The sequence below is a fragment of the Melanostigma gelatinosum genome (assembly GCF_949748355.1).
Source record: "Melanostigma gelatinosum genome assembly, chromosome: 10".
Classification (NCBI taxonomy): Eukaryota; Metazoa; Chordata; class Actinopteri; order Perciformes; family Zoarcidae; genus Melanostigma; species Melanostigma gelatinosum.
The window spans coordinates 15,038,901-15,060,820 of NC_136643.1; the positions used below are offsets into that span (position 1 = coordinate 15,038,901).

General features: G+C 42.8%; 2 protein-coding genes across 5 annotated transcripts in view; one reads left to right on the forward strand and one right to left on the reverse strand.

The window, feature by feature from the left end:
* Positions 1 to 18,507, reverse strand: part of uggt2 (UDP-glucose glycoprotein glucosyltransferase 2) — a 28,806-nt gene extending 10,299 nt beyond the window's left edge. For all 4 annotated transcript variants that reach the window (XM_079277187.1, XM_079277188.1, XM_079277186.1 and 1 more), the window contains exons 1-30: positions 18,404 to 18,507; positions 17,893 to 18,050; positions 16,998 to 17,080; positions 16,767 to 16,897; positions 15,907 to 16,019; positions 15,537 to 15,714; positions 14,394 to 14,490; positions 14,243 to 14,309; positions 13,981 to 14,081; positions 13,703 to 13,802; positions 13,210 to 13,270; positions 12,873 to 12,964; positions 12,546 to 12,696; positions 11,109 to 11,228; positions 10,684 to 10,769; positions 10,414 to 10,549; positions 10,008 to 10,139; positions 9,743 to 9,907; positions 9,333 to 9,456; positions 9,147 to 9,245; positions 8,249 to 8,343; positions 7,360 to 7,566; positions 4,384 to 4,515; positions 3,667 to 3,797; positions 3,218 to 3,313; positions 2,896 to 2,998; positions 2,012 to 2,091; positions 615 to 804; positions 327 to 485; positions 140 to 225 (exon numbers count right to left, since the gene is read on the reverse strand). In XM_079277187.1, coding sequence (XP_079133313.1) covers positions 140 to 225; positions 327 to 485; positions 615 to 804; positions 2,012 to 2,091; positions 2,896 to 2,998; positions 3,218 to 3,313; positions 3,667 to 3,797; positions 4,384 to 4,515; positions 7,360 to 7,566; positions 8,249 to 8,343; positions 9,147 to 9,245; positions 9,333 to 9,456; positions 9,743 to 9,907; positions 10,008 to 10,139; positions 10,414 to 10,549; positions 10,684 to 10,769; positions 11,109 to 11,228; positions 12,546 to 12,696; positions 12,873 to 12,964; positions 13,210 to 13,270; positions 13,703 to 13,802; positions 13,981 to 14,081; positions 14,243 to 14,309; positions 14,394 to 14,490; positions 15,537 to 15,714; positions 15,907 to 16,019; positions 16,767 to 16,897; positions 16,998 to 17,080; positions 17,893 to 18,023 — 3,446 coding nt within the window. In that variant the 5' untranslated portion in view covers positions 18,024 to 18,050; positions 18,404 to 18,507. The remainder of the gene's footprint in view (positions 1 to 139; positions 226 to 326; positions 486 to 614; positions 805 to 2,011; positions 2,092 to 2,895; positions 2,999 to 3,217; positions 3,314 to 3,666; positions 3,798 to 4,383; positions 4,516 to 7,359; positions 7,567 to 8,248; positions 8,344 to 9,146; positions 9,246 to 9,332; positions 9,457 to 9,742; positions 9,908 to 10,007; positions 10,140 to 10,413; positions 10,550 to 10,683; positions 10,770 to 11,108; positions 11,229 to 12,545; positions 12,697 to 12,872; positions 12,965 to 13,209; positions 13,271 to 13,702; positions 13,803 to 13,980; positions 14,082 to 14,242; positions 14,310 to 14,393; positions 14,491 to 15,536; positions 15,715 to 15,906; positions 16,020 to 16,766; positions 16,898 to 16,997; positions 17,081 to 17,892; positions 18,051 to 18,403) is intronic.
* Positions 18,508 to 20,469: 1,962 nt separating this feature from the next.
* Positions 20,470 to 21,920, forward strand: part of hs6st3b (heparan sulfate 6-O-sulfotransferase 3b) — a gene marked incomplete at both ends in the record, with an annotated part of 50,002 nt that continues 48,551 nt past the window's right edge. The window contains one exon of the mRNA XM_079276487.1: positions 20,470 to 21,014. Within this exon, the coding sequence (XP_079132613.1) occupies positions 20,470 to 21,014 (545 nt within the window). The remainder of the gene's footprint in view (positions 21,015 to 21,920) is intronic.

The following is a 21,920-nucleotide window of genomic DNA, read 5'->3' on the forward strand; positions in this document are numbered from 1 at the left end:
AAACGGAGAGGTAGCAGAAAACAACCTTCATCCTGAGCTACTGGCGAAACCGCCTAATTGGCATTATTACCTCAAAAGATATTAAGGAGTGAGTTGGGAAATGACAACAATGGCATTAAAAATGGTCTGTAGAACTCACGTGAGAACCTGATAGATCTCCTCCGATCTGCCTTTACGTAACTTTAGGATCCAGGCACCGGGATTGGCTTTCAGCTGGAAATATCCCTGTTGTGGTTGAAACAGAAGGAGTAAGCCTTAAATTCACACAACCCTAGCACCAGAACAAAAAAAACACTAGTAGCTCTCGTATTAATGAAGCTGCTGACCAGGTTAGCCATGACGATGGTGTCGTACATGAGCGGGTCCCGACTCATGCCCAGGGTGAACTGCAGTCCCCGGGGAGGCTGGCCCGTTGACAGGTCAAAGCAGTGGCCCTCCAGCAGAAGGTGCTCCAGCTCGTACTCTGCCTCCACAACCCCGCTCACCTGGAGGGAAACCACACATTACAGGAGGACACAAACACAGGGGCGGGATCGGTGGAATGCGCCACAGCCCTAATTAAGAGGGGGGAATGATTAAGACCGCTAGTAGCAGGGGAGTAAGAAGCAAGATACCTCCTGCAGGTGGATGTTGTCCAAGTCGTGGGGGCTGCGGACAGCCTGCACCATCCAGCTCTCTGGTGTGATCATAATGAGGGTGAGAAGAGGAGATTCTGGGAGCTCCATGAACCGGGCGACTGGTCCCGGAGACACTGTGTCGTTGGCCAAGAAATTCACATCGGACTCCAAGACGAAGCGGTAAAAGCTGGGAAGACAGACAAACGGCGAATGATCACAATGTGTGTGCTTGCACTACAAATGAAGACAATAGAAAAGATAATGTGTAAGCCCTGAGGTGGTGGATATCCTGCAGGACTTTTTGCCACTGGAGTCAACAATTCCATTGAACAAACGCAGTCCTCTTCAGCAAGCACTGAAATGATGACATGTTGTGCAATAGTCTCTTTTCTAGGACAGGAGAGACGGGCTCTGTTGTGACAGCTGGGTATATACAATCTCCTCAAAGTAAAGAATCTAATACTATTACTGCCAGTGCTCCTTCCTGCTCGGCCAATAATAGAAATACGTGTGCAGGTCTGTGCACCAGAAATGTCCCCTCTCTTTGTTTCTACTCAGAGTTGTCACAGACCTAATTGCTTTTCTTACCGAGGAGTCATAATAGGACGTACACATTAAATGAAATTGAGAATCAAAAAGATAACGAGTGTAATACTCAGATGTGCCCACAGACTGTAGGTGTAACTGGTAAATAGCCATAAACCAACCTCCACAAGGAGGGATTATAATTGTCTGTTAACTCATATCTCATATTCATGGTCAACTTTATTGCCTTTGTAAAAGCCCAGTAAAGAAAAAAAACCGAAGGTTGAATATCCTGTAAACAGTTGAATTGGCTGGCAAAATATGTAGTCAAATAGGGATTTTTAAGACCACCTGTTTCTAAAACATTGAAAAGCGAATTTGCCTTCTTTGTATAATCCCTCGACATGTAAAGAGCTCCACTTTTCAGAAGTGGAGGTTGCCGTCTGCCTCAAAGTAAAGAGGGTAAACTTCCTGGAAATGGTCTGTCGTACCAACACTACAATTGGCTCAACACATTATGGAACAAATAAAAAAAGAAAACATCTAATAACATATAAACATATAATGATAATGAATTCACTCAGTGGTGTGAGTGTTAATGGGCAATTTAAACCTTTCATTTGTTGTTTTTATTCATCTTTTTTCCCTCTATGTCTTGAACCGCAACAATGCAAGCTGTAAGCAATTTGCCTAGAGATGTAAGGGGAGGCCCAAAGCAATAAGGTGGTGTTATTAAGCAGATCGCATCTGTGCAGTTATAATCTTACAAAGGGAAAGAGCACGGCAGAGATGCTAAGTCTGCAGCGGTCAGAGGATACACAAACAAAGCAAAAGAGGAAAATGTAATTACTGCTGGAGCGGGAGCTTACCTCTTGAGGGGCATCTCGGACAGCTTGGCCCTGCAATTCATAAACACCTGCAGTCTCACATTGACCACTTGACTGAGCACCTGCAGGAGTCACAGAGGAAGAGACCCAGTTATAGAAAACAGGAGCAGAGTAGAGCCCAGCAGATACAAGACAGACGAGAGCCTTCCACTGAACAAAAGGACTGAAGGCAGCTGATAGTTTCACTGTCTCTTACTCTTATCTTATTGGTTAAGAGGTTCTCAAGTGACGAAGCACATTCATCTGTAAAGCATTCGATTTGTTTTAAAGCTGCTACAAAAGTAGAAGTCGATTGATTGATTTATTGATATATCCTTACATGACACCGTTCATGATGAAATAGTGGCCAAAACATAATAAGCCAGTGGTAATGACCACATTGCCTTCCTTAAAATCAGCTGTGATGCTGTCATCATCATTTCTACCGCATACGACAGTCCACTACTGGAAAAGTGTACTCTGAAAACAACAGCTGCTGAAGGTGGCCGTCTGGCTGGCGGTCTGCAAAGGCATGGTGACTCATATCTTCATATTCAAGTCGAATTCTTCACCGCAGCAAGCCTCCTGCAGGATGCAGCAGGCAGCTAATGAAATGCAGTCAAAGTTAGCCCACGAAGGAAACCGTTTCTAAATAACCGGAAATAAATAAACTTGTTAAAGCTCACAGAGAATGGCACCAATCAATTTTTCTCACTCAATAAATGCTTTTAAGATATTAGAAGCTAAACTACGTGCATTAAAAAGAATATAACCATGAAAATGTGACCGTGGCATCATGTGAGGATAGAACTATCCGAACGTTTTGTGTTTGTTCTCTTGTGTGTCCAAGTGTCCCTGTTGCATTCGTACTCGATGGAGACGCTTACGATCAGTAGAGGGGACATCTTCTGAGCCTCCCTGGTGAGCGGGTCAACGACGGCCACGACATCATAGAAAACCTCGTTTTCACGCGGGGAGAGACGGAGCACGCTGAGGAGGAGAACAGCATACCGAAGCACATTCAGCAACACAAGGTTTACACAACCCTTATTCAGCAGAGCTGCAAATCAAAAGATTTGCCTTTCTGCACTGCTCAACATGACGGCAGAGCACATTTTCAGATCTATTATAACAAAAGGGGAAGTAAACAGTTCTCTTTGAAACGGCGGAGCCAATAGGAGAGTAAACAGAGGAAAGAACGCGGCCCACCTGTGGCTGTCTTTGGCAAAGTAGACGTCCCTCCTGACTTCTCCTTTGGGGGCTGCAGTGAGGAGGGCATCAACTTTCATTACCAAGTCACTGGCGCTAAGGGAAAAAGAGGCGTGGCCGGGTCAGTCCATTTATTAATGCTGCGTATTGGGAAAGATGTCAAACAGAGGAGCTAACATGAAGTGATGTCAGGCTGTTAACAAGGCAGCCTCATAAATCAACTAAGGCTACTGGAGCTAGAAACTGAGATGTATTACAGAACACTTGATGTGGCTGATGATTGAAAGTTGCAGATTTTTGTTGCTGGAACCCTTTAAACAAGATGGAAAGTGGAAACACGTTATAACAACTATTGTCATTATTTAATCAGGGATGGCTAATCAGGTTTATCACATTTAAAGAAAGAGGCAGATTCTCTCACATATCAAGAGAGAAATATACAAACATACTGCTTTGCTTTCATCCCCATCAGTTTAACTTTGGCTTTGACGTTCTCTGCAGAACCGCTCAGTGTAATCTTCTCCAGCAGCTGGAAATCCTCCACAGTGAATTCTTCCTGCTCCTCGAATGGACCGAGGATCTAGAATAAAGACAATAAATGCAGTCACAACACGACTGTTCCAATTCTAATCTCAGCATGTATTACATGGTTTACTACTTGTGTTAAATGCTCTGCGATTGTAACACAGTGTTTTATTCACTTTCAGTCATGGTTTTCTTTGACGGGGGCCTGTGTGTGTTTTCCCCCCTTTCTAATTTGGGAGTCTTGCCACTGCAGCAGAGGGGATGTGAAATAATATTAATTGTTACTGCCATCTCAGAGGCTGGCCTCTTTCGTCCGTGGCTGTCAGCATCACTGCTGCTGAGACATCATTCATCAGCTCTGTACACACAGACAGGCACTCGACCAGTGCAGTTTGTGCCACCTGTGACCTTTAAGAAACATTCATGCTGATTTGAAGGTACAAAGGGAACTCTCTGAAAACACAAGAAGGAAAAATCGTCCAAAGTGCAGCGGCGTAGAGGAGCCTACTCCACCGTACCAAAGAAAAGCAGCAACATTTAACCAAAGCGTTACCTTTCTGACGACATATCGTGGTCAGTTCTAACTTTTTATGCAGATACCTACGGATCGATAGTCTGAAATAACGTTGAAGCCCACTTACCCTGCCGTTGCTGATCACTGCCTGCTGTCCAGGACTCAGTTTCAGGACATCTCGACAAAACAGCTGCTGACTACGAATGAAATCCACTTCCAGGGTGTTGAACCTTTTCTCAAAGGCATCTCTGTCCATGCCCTGGAACAAAATAGCACACGTTTGTTTAGGATGTTGGATAAATTGATTGCATTGTTGGCTCATATTTTTTGAATTTGTGCTGCACGGCGAGATCGAATCGACCTTTCTCCCTTTACAGCCTGTGCACAAACAAAAATCTGAGTGATGCATTGCTGTAAGGAATGATGTATGCGAGGCAAGCAAATTATCCACAGCATCATTGACGCCTCGCATCAGCGCAAATCACTGCAGTTCTCAAACATGAAATATTTCAGCCAGAGGACCGGAGCTGTCGGAAATGCACGTGTGGAAATGAGATTAATCAATTTGTAATTAATACACCAAACTCTTAATTAAGCCTCCAGTATTTGTGTCCATAACAAATTATGTGTGGGAGTGTAGAGAGTTTGTGGAGTCAGGTTATTAGTTTCTCCAGCATCTCTCCTCAGGAGAACAGGTGAAATAGCAATAATGTCAGCACAATCCAGTCAGCAAGTCTGTCTGGCAGCCAATAATAAACTCATATCCCTCGACTCTGGGTCTCAACTCACACAGCCCCCTCTTACCCATCTTCCCGTTGCTATTTCCAGCCCATTCTCTCACCATTGTTTAATTGAAGGGCAGTTTGTTACGGTTCGTCAGTCCCAAATGGAACCGGTGCTGTATGACTTATTCCTGACGGAAGAGACGGGAGCTCTGCCGTCAGCTAATTTGTTGATTAGCACCTGAGAATTTGTTTTCTTTGTGTGCAATGCTGAGTGGGCGGATACAGCACACACTACAGGATGGAGAACACTAGTTGGCCGTAGACTGCTTACAGAAGCAGAGTGATGGTCGGGCTTGGCTGAACACATGTGGCTTTTACACAACCATGAACGGTGAAGGAGCTCGACTAGATATCAGGTCCTGGAGACCAGGTATCCACCGGCTCTTTTAAGTTAAAGATTCAGCGTGTGGAGCCCGCCTGCTGCTGGCCTCTCTGACGGATCAAGTGGAACTGACAAGTGAGTAGGCCGCTTGCCTTGGCATCCACAGGCTGTGGAGCATCATGCGTGCTCGAAATCAATTCTGTTTGTTGATGTTCAGGAGGGGGAACAAGAAGATGGGCTCATCAATCACCGTTTTTTCCCCGACTCTGCACTTGAATCACGAAAGCAGGGACAGACAGATCCCAGTGGTTATATCCAAGATTTTTCTTTTTATTTTGCCATTATTTGTCATCAAATCTGCCTAAAAAGTTATGAATTATATCAGTGTTGAATAACATTCAGCACACTTTTCCGTGACACAATCAAAGGAAACGACTTTAAAAAAATCAAACCCCAAACAATGCATTTCTTACTTTCAACACAATGACACTCATTCTGTAGCCCTGCATATCTTTTAGGGTTGGATGATATGACGCTATACACCATAACACAAAATAAATTGGTACTAGCTGTAAGCTTTTGACATACTGTTTTTATTTAGGTAGCTATCCCTTTAATATCTCTGGTTGTATTAGTCCGTGGCAGGCAGTGTTGCAAATCAGTGAGGACTGTTTTATGGCAGTATTGGATTTATAGGAGTTTGCAGCAGTGTGATGAAGCACCTCAGGTACCTGTACTATACCAGTTCAGCCGAAAACAGATATTTCAGTCTGTTTGTTTTATGTTTAAATCATTTATCAATTGATTAAGAAGATGAACTATTCCACAATATATACATATTAATATTGAAATGTAAAATCACACATACCATGACAGAAGACCTTATCCACCCCTCATGTCTTTAAATAACTGTCATGGAATCTCACTTGTTAATTAAGAGTTTTTGTGTCACACAAACTATGCTTTTGAGTTGCTCATATGTTCGTACTTTGCTGTCCGTGGGTGTTCTAACACGTTCCTGTCAGAATAAACAACATATGGGATTTATTCACCACCTCAGCTCAGAGGCATTCATGTGTTTAACACAGCAGATAATAAACTGTAATTGTCTGATCAGCTTCGACCGCTGGCATCAGAGAACGTCTCTGCTGGAAGGAGTCGACACACGCATGAAACAAATTGTGGTGGCAGGTAGGAGGTATCTCATATCCGACTTATTATGATGAGCATGTAAACCGTTCCTTTCTATTATTTCAGGAGGTAGATCACACATGCTATAAAAAAAAAAGCCATTATCATCTTGGTTACGCTACTCTCTTGTTGTTCGCATAGGTTCAAATAACATAACACATGGCATGCTCATGGCTCAGAGCAGGAATAACTTATAGAAAGGCTAAGTAAGTCTCGCTGCAGTGTAATTGTTATTGTGTGACATGTGATGGCCGTGCTTAAAGGATTTTTGGGGTTTGACTTTTGTTGCTTACTAAATATCTCATTATTGATATAAAGGTATATCAATATGACACTATTGTGATACTACAGTGGAGATGACTATTGGTGCGTTGAGAACACATTCAAACACAAGGTCAATGTAAGAAATTAAACGATAAGTAACACTAATATTGATATGATGGACAATCGGAAACAAAAAAATATACTTTTTTGAAATACTTACTTTGTCTTTATCTGACCAGACATTTGATGCCAGTTTTCAGTTAATACTTTGTGCAACTAGCACATTGGTCAGTATCAAAGAAGAATTAAGGTTGTGTCACCGTTATGTAGCCTTAAAGACACGCAAATATGTATGTGACAATACAATAATGACTAGACCTCATCTGGTCTCATATCACAATATAATCAGCAAATCAATTCACTACAAAGCTGTACCTTAAACACAGGACACTCACTGCGTTGATCTAATGTCAAAAGAATACAGAATCTAACCGGCTTCCATTTGCTTGAAACAAACTGCACTCCTTAATCGCTCCTTTACCTGCATCAGTAAGTCCTTCATCTTGGTCCCCTTTTGGAGGAGCTGGATACTCTCCTCTCGCAGGAGTTTTTGCACAAACTCAGCTGCAGCCTTATTCTTCTGGGTGAGGAGCGAGGCCCAGATAGCCCTGTACAGCACAGTGTTATCTTCGCTTGGCTTTCCGCTGGGGTTATCTATCACCCCCACACGCACTCCGGGGCTGGCCTTCTGCTTACACACACACACACACACACACACACACACACACACACACACACACACACACACACACACACACACACACACACACACACACACACACACACACACACACACACACACACACACACACACACACACACACACACACACACACACACACACACACAGCAATGATATAATTCACACTAATATCACACAGTCCCATATTTCCACAGACTGCAGGTGTCACTCACAGAGAGCACTGAGAGAGGAGAGTGTTGATTGCTTAAAAGTAACAGGAAAGGTTTTTCATTTTCTGATTATTCTACCAGCAATGAATCTTTTTTTATGACATAAAAAAAAAAATGCCTGCCTGCTGTATCACACTTAATTCATCTGTAGTGTATGAACAGTGAATACGGTATATCAGTTTAGAGGCATCTGTGTAGATGCTTTTTGGGAGTGCATAAATGCAGAGAATTCATTTTCATATTAAATTTGCTTATTTTTAGGTCATACGGGCCTCAAAACAGTCCCTCAATGTACTTCATCTATTCTGCCCTGATGTGATATATAGATGTACAGCTTTGTAGCTACAGTTACACCAGCTGCAAGATTTGTGTCAAAGACAGGCAAACATGAAAAATGTCATTGATCGAGTGAACATTCATTCCCCATAAGAAAGTAGGACAGAGTAGATGATACTCACCACACGTTTCAGAGCACCGAGTAACAGCTTTCTTCCCGAGACCGTCTCAAAATCTCCGGCTATCCACACGGTCACGGCACTCATCCCATCCTCATCTAAGGTATAAGAGCAAGGACTCTGTTGTACTCTAAACTCTACACACATGTCACATGTCTATTGCAATTTCGAGCATTAAAATACATTATGGTTTCCTGACATTTGTACAATAAACTGTTAAAGTACCGGTGGAGGGCGAATGTATTTTTGAGTAGTTTTCTGTCTCAAAAAATCTCAACCTAAATTATTTACGTGGCACTTAGTAAGAGCTGCTAATCCTTTAAAGGGCGATGATAACCGGATGAAAGTGAGACGTAAGATTAGGTACAGCCAATGTTTAGTTTGTGTGTAAGAAGTGAGAGAGACTGAGACATCTGGCGCAGAGCTCAGTGTATTAGTCGAGAATTGGGCCACCTGTCATCGTTACACCCCCCCCCCCAGTGAGTGAGTGAGTCAGTCAGTCAACTAGTCCAGCTTCCTCAGCCTCAGTGAGACAGCTACACTCCAGGCGTGAGCAGCCAAATGCAGCTCTGACGACCAGTTAGACTGTTGGCCGAAAGCCAGTCAGCAGATCCAGCAATTATCTTGCCGGAGGCGCAGCCTGTCTGCTTTAACAAAGGTCAATTTCACACTTTCATAGATCCGTAGAGCAGTGTAGCATTGATTCTGTGCCGATACTGCTCATCTCACAGATTTTCAACTAGTAAATACAGAACGGTTGTTCCAGTTGTACGTGACAAAATGCAGATGCTCGAATAAGTGATTCAGATTGTTGCGAGTCATTTTGTTACTGAAAATGAAATGGTGAAATTGTGTGGTTTAGGAAACCAAAGGCATGTATTAATACAACGTGATATCTTACCAGTATTTGTAAAGTACTTCATTCTCTTCGCCATCACAGCTGTTTTGTCTCTGGAGTCAAAGAATGAAAACATAGTTGTGTCCTCCCAATCATCTACAACTGCAAAGCAAGGAAGATGAAATAAATATGAGGAATATAGACAGAGAATCAATAATGTTGAAGTTTAAGATGAGCAGCACAGGTCACCTGGTTTGGCAGTGAAATCGAGGTACTTCCGGTCAGTGCTTAGAATGAGAGGGTTCATCCTGGGAACCACATTTCCCTGCTCCATGAGATAGTCCACCACATTTGAGCCCTCAGTCAACTGAGCCTATAGGCAAAGGATCAAACAGATGAGGGTTAGTCCATAAGGAAACTCTGGATTTAAACATATACTCTGCTATTGCAATAAACCTAATATCAAGCTTATAACAACCTCAGGCTAGTATGTGAGACAGTCCTGGTATGAATACTAAAAAGCACGGATGAACTGCAGTTGGTATAATTATCTACAGTTTCTGTGTATATGTATATTAATCGAAAGGTTCTACTCCTGGCATGAATACAGGGGTAGATTTGTGAGGTTGAATATGAGGTACGAGTGTCTTATGTCGTACCATAAAGACAGCTCTCTGGAAGGTGGTGGTGGTGTCCATTATGCGCTGCAGGATGATGGTTTCCAGCTCGTCTGGGTCCATCTCATCAGGGCTCAGAGGGACTCCATTAAATAAAGCCAGTGGTAAGGCACCAAGGCCGCTGTTTTTGTAGAACAGGGCACCGTCCTGGAACACACAAAATCAGAAAAAAAAGTATCTTTTCAAGTAATTATTTGAACTTCTGATAAACAGAAAGAAACAAGAGACAGCTATTTTATTTTCTTACCTTTCTTTTGTCGTCATACTCGGATTCTACGCCAAGAATCCTTTCAGCATTGGCTTTAGGGAATTTTCTCTTCAGGTAAGCAGATATGGCATCAACAGACAGCGTCTCCCCTGCATCTACTTTGTTGTACATCTGCAAGAGAGTGGTCAGATCAGATTTGATCACTGTCTTCAGAGCTTGGCGACTGTGAATAATTCCCAACTCTGTTTGAAAGAGCTGATACCAGAGGCAAACTCCCACCGACTCATGTAGTTCAATAATGTCTCAAACCATGGGAACACGAGGCACAATGAAAGACCCGACTTCTGAGGCACGAATAGATATGAGCTGGTGAGGAGTGTGCTCTAGTTATTCTTAAAGAAGTGCTTTCTAAAACAACAGAGATTTATGAATGTAATATACTTACTGCGACAATGGACATCAGAGCCTGGGATGAATCATACTCGTCTGCAATGTAATTCAGCAGTCTGAAAAATCCAACCCCTGCGTCTGAGGAGCCATCAATCTCATCTTTGGTGTTGACAACAAATACAAAGCCAATTCTATAGAAAGGGGGCCAAAACAAGTATTCAATTTGCAGCTGAAATGACAATCACTAACTGGCTAAGAGTCTAAATGACAAGAGGGGCCCATGCAAACGGATGTGGAGGGTGATTTTAGCGATAACAGCACCAACCTCAGGGGGATCTTGTGCTTGTAGAAAAGCTCTGCTAGTTTCACCAGCTCAACACTTTCTTCCCGTACTGGATCTAGGAACAGCACCTATCAACGAAAAAAGCATCGTCATCAAATCTGAATCGTAATACAATTGGAAAAACTCATTCATCATGGATGGATCGGCGTTTAGCAGATACAACAATACACCCAGACAGTTCTGATAATTAGAGGAAATGTTAAGTATTATACTCAGTCATCGTGTATCTGACTGTAGTACCTGAAATGATTACAAACACCCCGCAATTTGACAACAAAGTGTTTTATCTCGACTCGCGGAGAAGAGTCAGACGCATCCAACGAGTTTCACATTTCTACTGCAATTTCTCAACTCCATTCCCTTTATCACCGCGGCCCCGCAGCATTTCTGGCCTTCAGGAGACTCACCAGGTTGAAGAGATTGCGACGGATCTGCCGAATGACTCCAGGAAACGTGGCTCTGAGGAGCTCCTGTACACCCGTTGGCCAGCTGCGGTACACTAGGTCATTCTCTACGTCATTTATCCACTGGAAAGCAGAAAAACAATGATGGTCACGAGTTAAGTACAAGCAGCAGAAGAGCAACCCTGGAAAAGGTAGAGATCAAGGACCTCACTCAAGGATGTTTATATATTAGAATGGTGGTTTCTATATTTGGACATTTCTTATGACATGGTACCAATCAAAGAATTACAAATACTGACTTTGCTTTATCGGAGGGGTTTGTTTACATTCATAACCAAGTTGGGTTTCGGTCGAGAGCGATACAGACACTGAGTCACAGTACTTGGTTTACTCTGATTAACCTGGTCAGCCAGACAGTTTGTCACCTTCTGATAAACCGTCATTGATAACTGTTTGGAAAAGGGCAGGCACTTAAAAAAAAATACTTGGCAGGTGATTGGATGAACCATCTGTCAATCAAACTCCTGTCGATACATTTCAGTCGAAGAGGGAAAAGCCTTGTGCTGTGCTCTGGCTTACCGGATACAAATGCAATACTTGAAGCCTGACAAGATAGATTCTCGTGTGACATGTGATCACACGAGAATAGGGACATGGCAAGAATCAAACTGCCGAGCAAGGTAATACTGGTATCAAAGATAAAAACCTGTTTTACACTATGCATCTGTAACCTCCACTTTGAACAAGACATTGAACAATGTTACATTAGTTCACTTTTGAAAGAATAATCTCTTTCCTGCTAACTGCTTTACAACTGAACTATTTATTCACAAGGTGTGAAATGTTCATTAAACAGGCAATCACATGCATGGAAATAAAGCTGTTCTAAGGCATGTAAGCGAACAGTTCTGTGGACAGAAATATGCTGGATCTGATGTGAACATTAACATGTACATTTGTTATAAAGCTCTACCGCCCACCATCAGCGAGCTTTTGGAAATGGCTTTTTATGATAAATGACCATAATCACAGTTGCAAAATGATCCATCATTGCTGGCCAATCTGCCACTAACGGGGGTCTTTCTAGCCTTCAGTGACTTACTGCACAAGCCTCCTCACACGTTCTCAGTAACTAGAAAGGGGAGATGCAAGCTGAAATGACAGACCTCTTGCTTGAATGTGGAAATGCTTAAATTCTTCATTTCTTTAGCCTTTTTATAGTATCTAGAATATTATAATGGCCACAGGGGCGCAAATGAAAAGTGTTTCATTTCAGAGCTTGTTCTTGGCCGAGTCCCAATTAATACCTGACGTTTGTGGCAGGCTCGAGACTGTTGCAATAGCCTGGATACACCGAGTTCACACCCTGGTACACAAAGAAAGAAAAAAAAACACACCTGCATCTGTGCCAGAAGAAAAATGCTTTTGGACAGAACTCACCATTATAGCTGGATGTCTGATATCTAAGGCATAGCTGTCATCCACAGCGTTCACGGGTAACCTCAGCAGCTGGCCTTGATGTTCTCCTTTAATGCCGAGGTTATGAAGCCCTTCTAAGACCCTGGCCTCTCCTCTGAGGATGTCTAAAATGCTGTAAATATAAAATCAAAAAGGTTAATGTTTTATACATATTAGCTGCGTAGCAGTCGCTTTGCGGAGCAATAAACTCTGATCTTGTTGCAACAGGATTACTGAGCCAAAGCGTAGGTCTGCGGCGTCCTGGGGAGAGCGCGGGCAGACCACTGCGCCCTCCTGCTGGGCTCCTACCTGAACGGGTTGTGAATGTCCAGATCGATGTGCAGTCCGTTGATGAAGAGCTCTCCGTCTCCCGCGTGTACACCGATGGACTCACCGAGACGCTGAAAGAACAAGCTCAAAGTTTTCAGTCGGATGCCGAAACCCCTAAACATTTAAAGTTGGTTCTTTTGACGAGAAACGACATGCGCACTGAGACTACAGCAGGAAGTTAAATGAATGAAGTGTGTGCAAAGACAAGGAGGAAATAAAATGTAACATTTGATTTATTCCAGATACAGATTAGAAACCGATTGTCTGAAAAACAAAACTGCAGCGACGTGTGGAAAGGCTGCTTATCATACCACACCTTTTGGTTCTCCTCAATTTCTTTTCTCATTTCCTGCTTTACGGCCACTCTTGTCAGTGATCTGTGGGAACAGTAAAACATGTACAGTCACCATCAGCTTTTACCACATCCCAGGCCGGCAGTAAAATGCCAGTTTTAATCTCCAAAAACATACGGGCCCTCAGAATGGTACGTCAGCGCCCCATAAACAGCTGCCGCTTACTCGGCATTTTTTGGTGTTATTACAAGTTGTCTGAGACTAAATAAGCAGACATCAAAAAGCTGATTTGATGTCTGTATCAAAAGCTGTATTTAATGGATGATGCTAAAAGAAATGGGTTTATAAAACACATATTTCATGCGCACTTTAATAACAGCGTTTATTGTGCCTGGATTCACACATTGCAACACAGAGAGGGGCTCCTTAAAATATGGATTTTTTTTGGAACGGTACCAAAGGCGTTAGCCAGTCAGCCAGTCAGCCAGAAAGAGAAAATAAGACAAATTGTCTGACCTGGCTTTGCTCGGAAAGTTCTGACTGAGGTCTCGCATGAGCTTCAAAGCGTCAAACTTTGGCACCGACATGATTCTGGCAGCTGCCTGGAAACTGAGATCTGTGGAGATGAAATAATGAAATCATCAGCATCTATATCTACGAATGCACATGATGTTTAGACAAATCGAATTCATGCAAAGCAGCCAAATGAGATTACATTCAATATGCTGATAAACTTAGTAAGTGTAACTATACATTTCCCTCATGATCATTGAACTGAAATAGAGAACTAATACCTTGCATCTCCCACACTTTGAGAGGGACCATGTCATTTGTACTCTCGAGGAGATGTTTGCGAAGCTCGACCAGTTGCTCCTGGAGTTCAGGGTGAGATTTCCTTAAAGGAGGGAATTAAAAAAAGAAGAAGATATAAATACAATCAAGGATTTATTTTCATCTCTTTATAAAGTCACACAAAGCACAGGATGACCAGCAGCCAAAACAGAACATACAGTGGAAAATCAGTTTGAAAGGACATGTTACATTTCAGCCACCTACTTTAATTTTCCAAAGACGAACCCTTGGACTTCATCGTTATTGTCTTCCTCCGCGTTTGCACCCGATTCTACAAAAGCACAAGACTTGTGTTTTATTTCCTCGGTCACAGCGACGTCCGGCACACAAAATGTTTGCGAAGTCACAAGCTGACCTTTTACTTTGGTGTCATCCACAGCTTTGTATTCTGTGCTTTTGATAGCCAGCTCGACACCATACCCAGATAAAAGCATCTTTTGAGGCTTCGGAACCTGCAAGCAGTGGGAGGCAGAGTGACGGCTTTAATGTTAAAACGCTCTAGAGTTTTAATACATGTACATTTCTTTCAAAAGTGATAATAATCATCAACACTGCAGATCCGTTCCATAGGAAATACTTTATGCCTAAACCGACGTACAATTTAGAGCCAAAATGAGGTGGACACCCATTCTAATTCGTGGATTTAGCTGGTAAATAAAACCAGGCACACAGAAATGGTGATCTCCATTCACAAACATTGACAGTAGAGTGGGTCACACAGGGGAGAGACTTTCAGCGTGGCACTGTGACAGGATGCCATCTTCCCAATAAGTTAATCAGATGTCTGGTCTTGCCACAGTGCACTGTAAGTTCTCTAATTGTGAAACGGAAACGCCTAGGAGTAACAACAGCTTAGGCTGAATGCAGACTCCCGAAAAATTATCTTTACTTGCGAGTTGCAGCAGTCGCTACCAAGTTCCAAAAATGCCTCGGGAAGCAACGTTAATACGCGGTCATGTTTTTGGTAACTTCAGGATATGGGTCTCCATTGCTGAACAGCGACACGCACATGCCTAACGTCACCATGTGCAATGCCAAGGGATGGCAGGAGCGGCGTAAAGTCCACCGCCATTGGACTCTGGAGCAAAAAATGTTCACACTCGACTGACCTGTTTACTACACAGCCAGTGGAAGTTACAATCTATAATGTGTTTTACCAGAGGGAACAGGAACCACATGGGCCCCCACAAGCAGCAGCAGATTCACAGACATTCCACTTTGTCACTTATGTGACTAAGAGTCAAAGCTCTGCCTCTCTGAATCTACTAAAAGGAATAATGTCACTGTTGTGTCACTCATAGGCAAAATGACCAAATTCAATAAATACGATAAATAGTCTACATGAAATAACCACGTGGTAAAGCCTATATTTGTATACTCCTGTTTGACTTATATACGTAAAAACATGCAATGTACGCAATATAAGCTGTATAGAAGAACGCTTATATTATATTGACGACATATATCTTCACATCACCCAGATTACTTTGCTACTCACCGCTACAAAATGCCGCAGCACATATACAAGTGTGCCCTCTCCGGCCTTCTCCGACAGCACCTTATGGAACGAGGTGAACTTCTTGGTTCCAATCTCGGCATAGAGGATCACGACTGGCATGTCGGTTTTATTGACCCCTGGATACGTGTGGTCATTCTTGTGTAGATACGGTTTTGGCCTGCAAAACATTTATAAATTAAATGTTTAAAAGTGTTAAAGACAAAATCCTGTCTGTGTTCATTACAGGCAAAATGGAGTCAGTAAAGGCAACAAAGTTTATAACAAAAAAACTGTAGAAGCTTTTCACATTGTTCTGCGTTAGGGATTTGAGTTTATCCACAGAGGGGAAGAAATCGCCATTCTGTGTTACCTGCCTGCAGCTGCCTTCAGGAGCTTCTTGATGTCTTTGGTGCTGCAGCTACGTTGACCATGGATGGAGACGAAGGCAGGGCAAGCCTCGGGTGGAGGCTCATCACTGGCTATCTGTTAGAGAACATGGAGGAGTGAAGGAATGTTCTTCGGCCACAACATGACGCCAACAATGCCACGATCTGGTGAAGACCCCTCACTCTTTAATCAAAGTTTATCACAGATAAATCAGTTATGCGATTGATTTATTCTCAATATTCTACAGCAATCATCACAACACTGTCCACTGTGTAGCACAACACCAAAAGGCCATTATTCATTCAACTTCATCAAGCAGTGCATCGCTATATATACTTAGGTATACTTCGGCATGAGCCAAAGTATCGTACACAATTCAATTTTGACCAGATGATTGCGCTAGATGACAAGTCAGGGGAAGATATTGATATTATTCATCCTGTGGGGACCATGAATATCTGAACCAAATTCTGTCCCAATCCATCTGGCAAATGTTGAGATATTTCACTGGATAAGTGAAATGTTAGACAGAATATAGACATTTCCATATAAGATTTTCGATTACCAACGCTCTTTGTCACTGGATTACTTACAGACAATTAACCTTATCCACATTTGAACTCTGTGAGAAACCACAGAAAACGAATCATTGATGTGTAGTATTTAACACGATAGTTTGAGAATAATTGAAACTGTAAATAAGGCCTGCAGCGGTCAAGAATAGGATAGACAGTGGAACAGACTCTAACATGGAATGAACCCGGCTCTCTTGCATACCGTACTATTCCCACGCTGCTCTTGAGAAGGTTTTTAAATAGTCTTACTGATATGATCACAACATACCTGCTGAGATGCTTGAACAGCTGGTGAGTATGACCGTAGGGCCAGAGCAAATTTGAGGAGATTAACTTGAAGATCCGTAAGAAACTGGCCAGCCTTCTTCAGGACCAGGTTGTAGTACGAGCGCACGGATTCTGTGAGATGCATCCACATTAGTAATTGTGAGGTTTCTTTTCGAAGAGAAGCTCAACGTCTCAAAGTTTGTAAAATATATTTGGGTTTAGATCAACACACCTCCTTGCTTGTATACAGTGAGCTCTTTCACGGTGTCAACAAACTGCCAGAATTTCTCATTCCCATCTTCACCAATAAACTCACTACATAGGAGTAAAATAAAATATTAGTCAGCATTATTCAGCAACCACAGTATGTTACAAACAACAAACTAAAGCTACGGACCACATGATCATTTCATATTTTCTGTTAAAAATTCTGCCCAGCCTTGGTTTCATAATTTTCGCTGTGAAGTATCACACAGAAGAATAAAATCATACGTTGTTGACCAAAGGTTGTAGTAACATCATAAAAGAGAGCTTTATACGCAGTGTTAACAACTAAATTACTTTTGGCTGCTATTTAAGTGTGTATGAATACTAAAGTTACACACTAAATATACTAAAATATATACAGTTTCTAAAACCTGCAGTTGTTCCCAGTCACTAGAACAAAAGGTAACTAATAATAAATTGTATGTTTTCTGTATTTCTTCTCAAGGCCCATCCAGGTCAATGAGGTCGTGTTATCTGTATTTTAGTGGAAATGTCAATGTTTGAACAACCTAGGAGGGAGTTTACATTCAAACATTAACAAAGTACACACTGTTGCTGTTTTATAGGTCAAGTCCAGAGTTAGACACAATATTTTTAGATTAGACTCGGCTACTTTTAAGATAAGAAAGGATTCCATATCCTGGATTTTACTTTGAAAAGGCCTCTAGACCTAACGTTATATGCTAGGAAACTGAATTCATGGTAAATATAGCTGAGAAATTACCTGACTAAATGAAATAGTTTGAGGGGGTATAGACTGCGTTAAGGGGGCTCGAACTCATGACTTCGACCTTTAATCCTGTTTGTTGCAGATTTGTGTGAGGGCAAGATACCCGGTGTGCACATCCAGGCGGGGGTACCTTGTCTCCAGAAGGAAAGGCGTCATGCTCCACTTTGCTGATAGACTGGCAGTGACCCCTTTGGGTGCTGATATGACATGATGCATGTTCAGCAGCAGCAGCAGCAGTGAGAGCACAATAACGTTCCTCATTACTTCCCGGTGAGACGTAACATGAACCTACAGTGGCAGAGAGCAAAACACCAACGACTATCAGTACGTTTCCTTTTAAGACGTGCCAGTAGGTGCCACGTAGCGTTTAGTTACTCTAAGTCATCTCTTCCAAAACACACCGGTACACTCGACGCTAAATAGCACAAAATATAACACTCAGCAACTCAGAGTACACGGTTGCAGAAGATGCTAGCTAACGTTACATGTGGAAGTATTTGTTAGCTAGGGGTCAGACAGAACAGACTAAACTTAGCAGTAGCATAACGTAGTTAAACAGCTTTGTCTTGAATGAAAACGGTACCGTAACACCGGCGTGAGTTAACAAACTAAGTCCACAAAGAACATGTAAGTTAACGTACATTAGAAATACACAACCACTGGTCACTGTGTTGCCAATAATATATCCTTCGCCCCGTTAGTGATGCTGACCACTTCAATACAGCGCAAAGAGCTTCACGTCGGTATTTTGGGCAGCAACGCGCACAGCTAGCTAGTTGCCGGGGTAGCCGTGTATTGTGGTGGCTCGCGCTGACCGTTATTCGTGTCTGAAACAACCGTGACATAAAAAAATGATTGTGTGTTACTATCGTTTTAGGCATAATATGACACATTGTTTAGTGCGACGCAATTAGTGACAGTGAGTGTAGAGTATAAAGAAATTGTTGGTAAAGTTGGAATTCATTCGGGCACAGCGGCAGACAGCTAAAGACGCAGCCGCTGAAGCTCAAACACTTCCCCACCAAACATTAGAGCGTGTTGCAGCTACACTACAGTCTGCTGTGTGTGTGTGTGTGTGTGTGTGTGTGTGTGTGTGTGTGTGTGTGTGTGTGTGTGTGTGTGTGTGTGTGTGTGTGTGTGCGTGCGTGCGTGCGTGTAGCCAGGCAGTTACAGCTGTATGGAATGCTTCCCCCCATTCTCATATAAATATTACATAATTACAATGTAACTTAAGTTTATGATGCGTTCATTTTAAGATGCACCACATATAACTTGCAGAGTAGTATAACTTAACAAATTACATTATTATAACATTAGGCTAATCATGGTTATTATAGGTTGAATGATTTGCATATTAATCAATCAATCAAATATGAAAGTAGCTGAGCTGCAATTTAGTATCAGACTTCCACAAAGTTGGTGTATTTGTGAGGAAGAAAAGATGTTGTCCACTCGTGTCATGGTATGACTGATCAATTGATCAAAACTGAACTCAAAAATAACTCAAAAATCCATACTGCTTAATTAAGTCTAAGGAGCTGTAGTGAAAGAAGAACACATGAGATCTTGAAATAAAAAATATTTAAATATTGAAGGATGGGTATAGATAGATAGATAGATAGATAGATAGATAGATAGATAGATAGATAGATAGATAGATAGATAGATAGATAGATAGATAGATAGATAGATAGATAGATAGATAGATAGATAGATAGATAGATAGATAGATAGATAGATAGAGAGAGAGAGTTAATTCACAATTTGCATATGTTCATTGCAAAAGTAAAGTAATGCACCAGTATTTTATGGTTCAAAAAGATGTGTGACTATAACCATTACTGCTGCAGGGAAAGCAGCTGTTTCACTTTTAATTGGCTCTCCTACCAGTAGTCTGTCTTATTAGCAGCTATTACACTTTAAATTGGGCTATTTAAAGATAAAGAGACTGTATCCCTGGCAATGGTACAGCACAGAGCATTGTCTCTAATCAGCAAAGCTCTCACACTCGGATGAATGCGCTTAACAAAAAAAAGTTACAACGAATTTGATGTGGGGGATACATTTCCATGTTGTCTTGAGTTCAGTGTCCGTGTGGGCTTCTGGCTTTTTTCACTGTGTAAAATAAGATTATGGGATGGACGGGTGAGATGTAGCCCCAACCACGGCGAGAGCATAACGCATATTCTGTCGGCTCGGATGCAGCAGCATCCTCTCAGAAGCATTACAGCAGTCAGACCGCAGAGGATGCTGCCGGAGGATCCAGTCCCGACAGTCCGAGCCGCGGCGCATTTCTGCTGAAGTCAGCCCATCACCGAAATGAACCGTACTGCGCTTTAGACCGGGTTCAGCACGAGGAGAGAAAAGAAGAACTAAAAACTCGAATCAAGTGCCTCATTTAGAACTTGATACGGGAGTACATGGGAGTCGCCCGCACGGATGCAGCTCTATACGCCGGCTTTAGAAGTTGGACAGCCGGAGATTTGAATGCCATGACTCTCGACTTTGGACAAGAATTGCAGCGCAGTGCAGACGAAACGAAGAGGTGCACTTACCGGAGGGTGTTATCTGATCAACATGTGGCACGTAAACAATAGGCACCTTTCGTCTTTCTGAGGCATGGACCATTAGGATATCGATCCCCCGAAGAACCCACGGGTGCTGCTTATTATTCACAGTAATGGAATGAAGACATTATCTTGATATAATGGATGATAGGTCCAGTAAGCTCATCTTGGTGCCTATTTTAGCTGTCCTTTTTGTTATGATAGGTTACCAGTACATCTGTCCCGCTGGCAGCAATTCGTGCTACTTTAGGGCTGGGGAGAAATTAGGAGGGGTGAGCCTACTTTCCAGCCCGTACCAGGACAGCGACGATTTCTACAGAGATCAAGACCTGGAGGACGACAGCCCCCCGAAGCAACCGTCACAATTCAACTTCACCGAACGAGACCTCGACAGACACGTGGAGTTCAACATCAAAGGGGACGACGTGATAGTGTTTTTGCACATCCAGAAGACCGGAGGAACCACTTTCGGGAGACACTTGGTGAGGAATATTCGCTTGGAGCAGCCGTGCGACTGCAAGCCCGGGCAGAAGAAATGCACATGTCACCGACCGGGGAAAGAGGAGTCCTGGCTCTTCTCCCGGTTCTCTACCGGCTGGAGCTGCGGGCTGCATGCAGACTGGACCGAGCTAACGAACTGTGTACCTGTCATTATGGATAAGAAGGAGGCCCAGAGGAATAAAAGGTATATGTCTGATTTTCCCTTGTGTGTGTGTGTGTGTGTGTGTGTGTGTGTGTGTGTGTGTGTTTATTTTGTGAATGCAGGTTTGCTGAAATAAGCTCTGTGGCTCCCAAACCACCAGGGTCCCAGAGCAATGTGTACAAACAGGCACGCAAGACACATGCCCTGGAGTCTCCATAATGAATTTAGAAGTTTAATTTGGTCCTGGTGTTCATTAACAACGCCTTCAGTCTGGAACAGTGAAGTGAGAAATGAAAGATGGGATGGTGTTCCCACTGGACAGCTCTTCATTTCACAGCTGCAGCATCTACTCTGCACTTACTAGTCCTCCCATCCCTTGTTCTTCAGTGGGCACCCACAGCATCTATTCTGAGATAACTCTGCCGCGACCAAGACCGTTGGACCCCTTCATTACCGAGCCACTGCACACAGCACACCTATAAGTGAGATGACTAACAAGTATTATGCGAATTTCATCTTCATAACAATTTAGTGTGTGAGCAAATCGTGAATTGAAGCGTCTTAAATGGCATAAGGTCACAGTAAAGCAGCAACCCCTTGTACAGTAAAATGCATACTTTGTAATAAATAGTCCACTTGTTCCAAAAATCTAAACTCCACCCTGAGGGTGCAGTGGGAAGTATACCAATCATTCATCACTGCCAAATTCAGATGGCATACCCTTGTTTTGCAGCTGAGAGCCTCTCAGATTGAGTGGCTGTCATTCACCTTGCCAGCTCTTCAGATAGCCCCTCTTCGGGGGCTTTTCTTTTGGGAGGGGGGGGGGGGGGGGGGGGGGGGGGGGACATACCTCTAAGTGCTGTCCTCTCAAGTTGCTTTGCGGAGAGCGTCGTGGCATTACCTTGTCTCACTGAGTCACTGAGTCACGAAACATGGAGCTGATTTTCA